Here is an 801-nt window from a genome sequence, read left to right on the forward strand (position 1 = left end):
TCATTTTTTTTGTAGTGCGTGCACTCTCGCTGGTGCAGGTTTGGATTTGGATATCGCCATCAGACGTTTCCATATGAACGCTGAAACGGCCAAAACGCGCGTTGAGGAAGCATTTTCTTTCAGAGCAGCTATGCTTGATTTGTCGAACACCAGTCTTCTTGTTACAATCTTCTCTTTGGTCACCCCAATGTCTCCCTTCCCCCAAGATATATCTTTCGGTGGGAAGTACGTGGCCGCATCAAATTTTGGACAGACATCGTCATCTCCACGGGATGTGGCGCTCCAGGCGCCAAGAAATGTTGTGGCTGATGCTCCATCAGCTATCCTGTGCGAAACACACACACCAACGGCAACTCCGCCACATTCAAAGATATTATATTTGACAGCTAAGAGAACATCGTGGGTTCCATGTGGTTCAAATGGCAGAAACTGGTTCAAGATTTCCATGTTGAAGTGTTGGAGAATTTGTGATAACTTGCACGCAACTCGAGCTTCATAAAACTCGACCCCCTCATCGTTGCAGTCGATGGAGTGGTCTTCTTTGAGGGTTCCAGCCAAAGGGTAGAAGCGGTTGAGGGTTTGTTGAAGGGACTTTTTAAGGCGACAAGATTTTTGGAGTTGATGATGATCAACGACGCCGTCATGGGCATTGTTGGATTGATAAAAAAGGATGATAGGAATATAAGTGGTGGGTGCAAGTTGGTCTGGGAAGGAACGTTTGTGGGTTCGAAGGTGATTGGGTGTTGGAGATGATGGTTTAATCATTTCCTTTGAGATTATTTCAACATTCATCATCGCCAT

General features: G+C 45.7%; 1 protein-coding gene across 1 annotated transcript; it reads right to left on the minus strand.

Annotated features, from left to right (window-relative positions):
* On the minus strand, positions 1–801 carry LOC132173501 (stemmadenine O-acetyltransferase-like). Its single transcript, XM_059585019.1, has one exon. It carries the CDS (start codon positions 799–801, stop codon positions 1–3), a length of 801 nt encoding a protein of 266 aa, XP_059441002.1.

The sequence above is a fragment of the Corylus avellana genome, chromosome ca3 (genome assembly GCF_901000735.1).
Source record: "Corylus avellana chromosome ca3, CavTom2PMs-1.0".
NCBI classification, from domain to species: Eukaryota; Viridiplantae; Streptophyta; class Magnoliopsida; order Fagales; family Betulaceae; genus Corylus; species Corylus avellana.

Bases quoted from the DNA above. Each gene is read 5' to 3' on its own strand.
- LOC132173501 (XM_059585019.1), bottom strand. From the start codon at position 801: ATGGCGATGATGAATGTTGAAATAATCTCAAAGGAAATGATTAAACCA.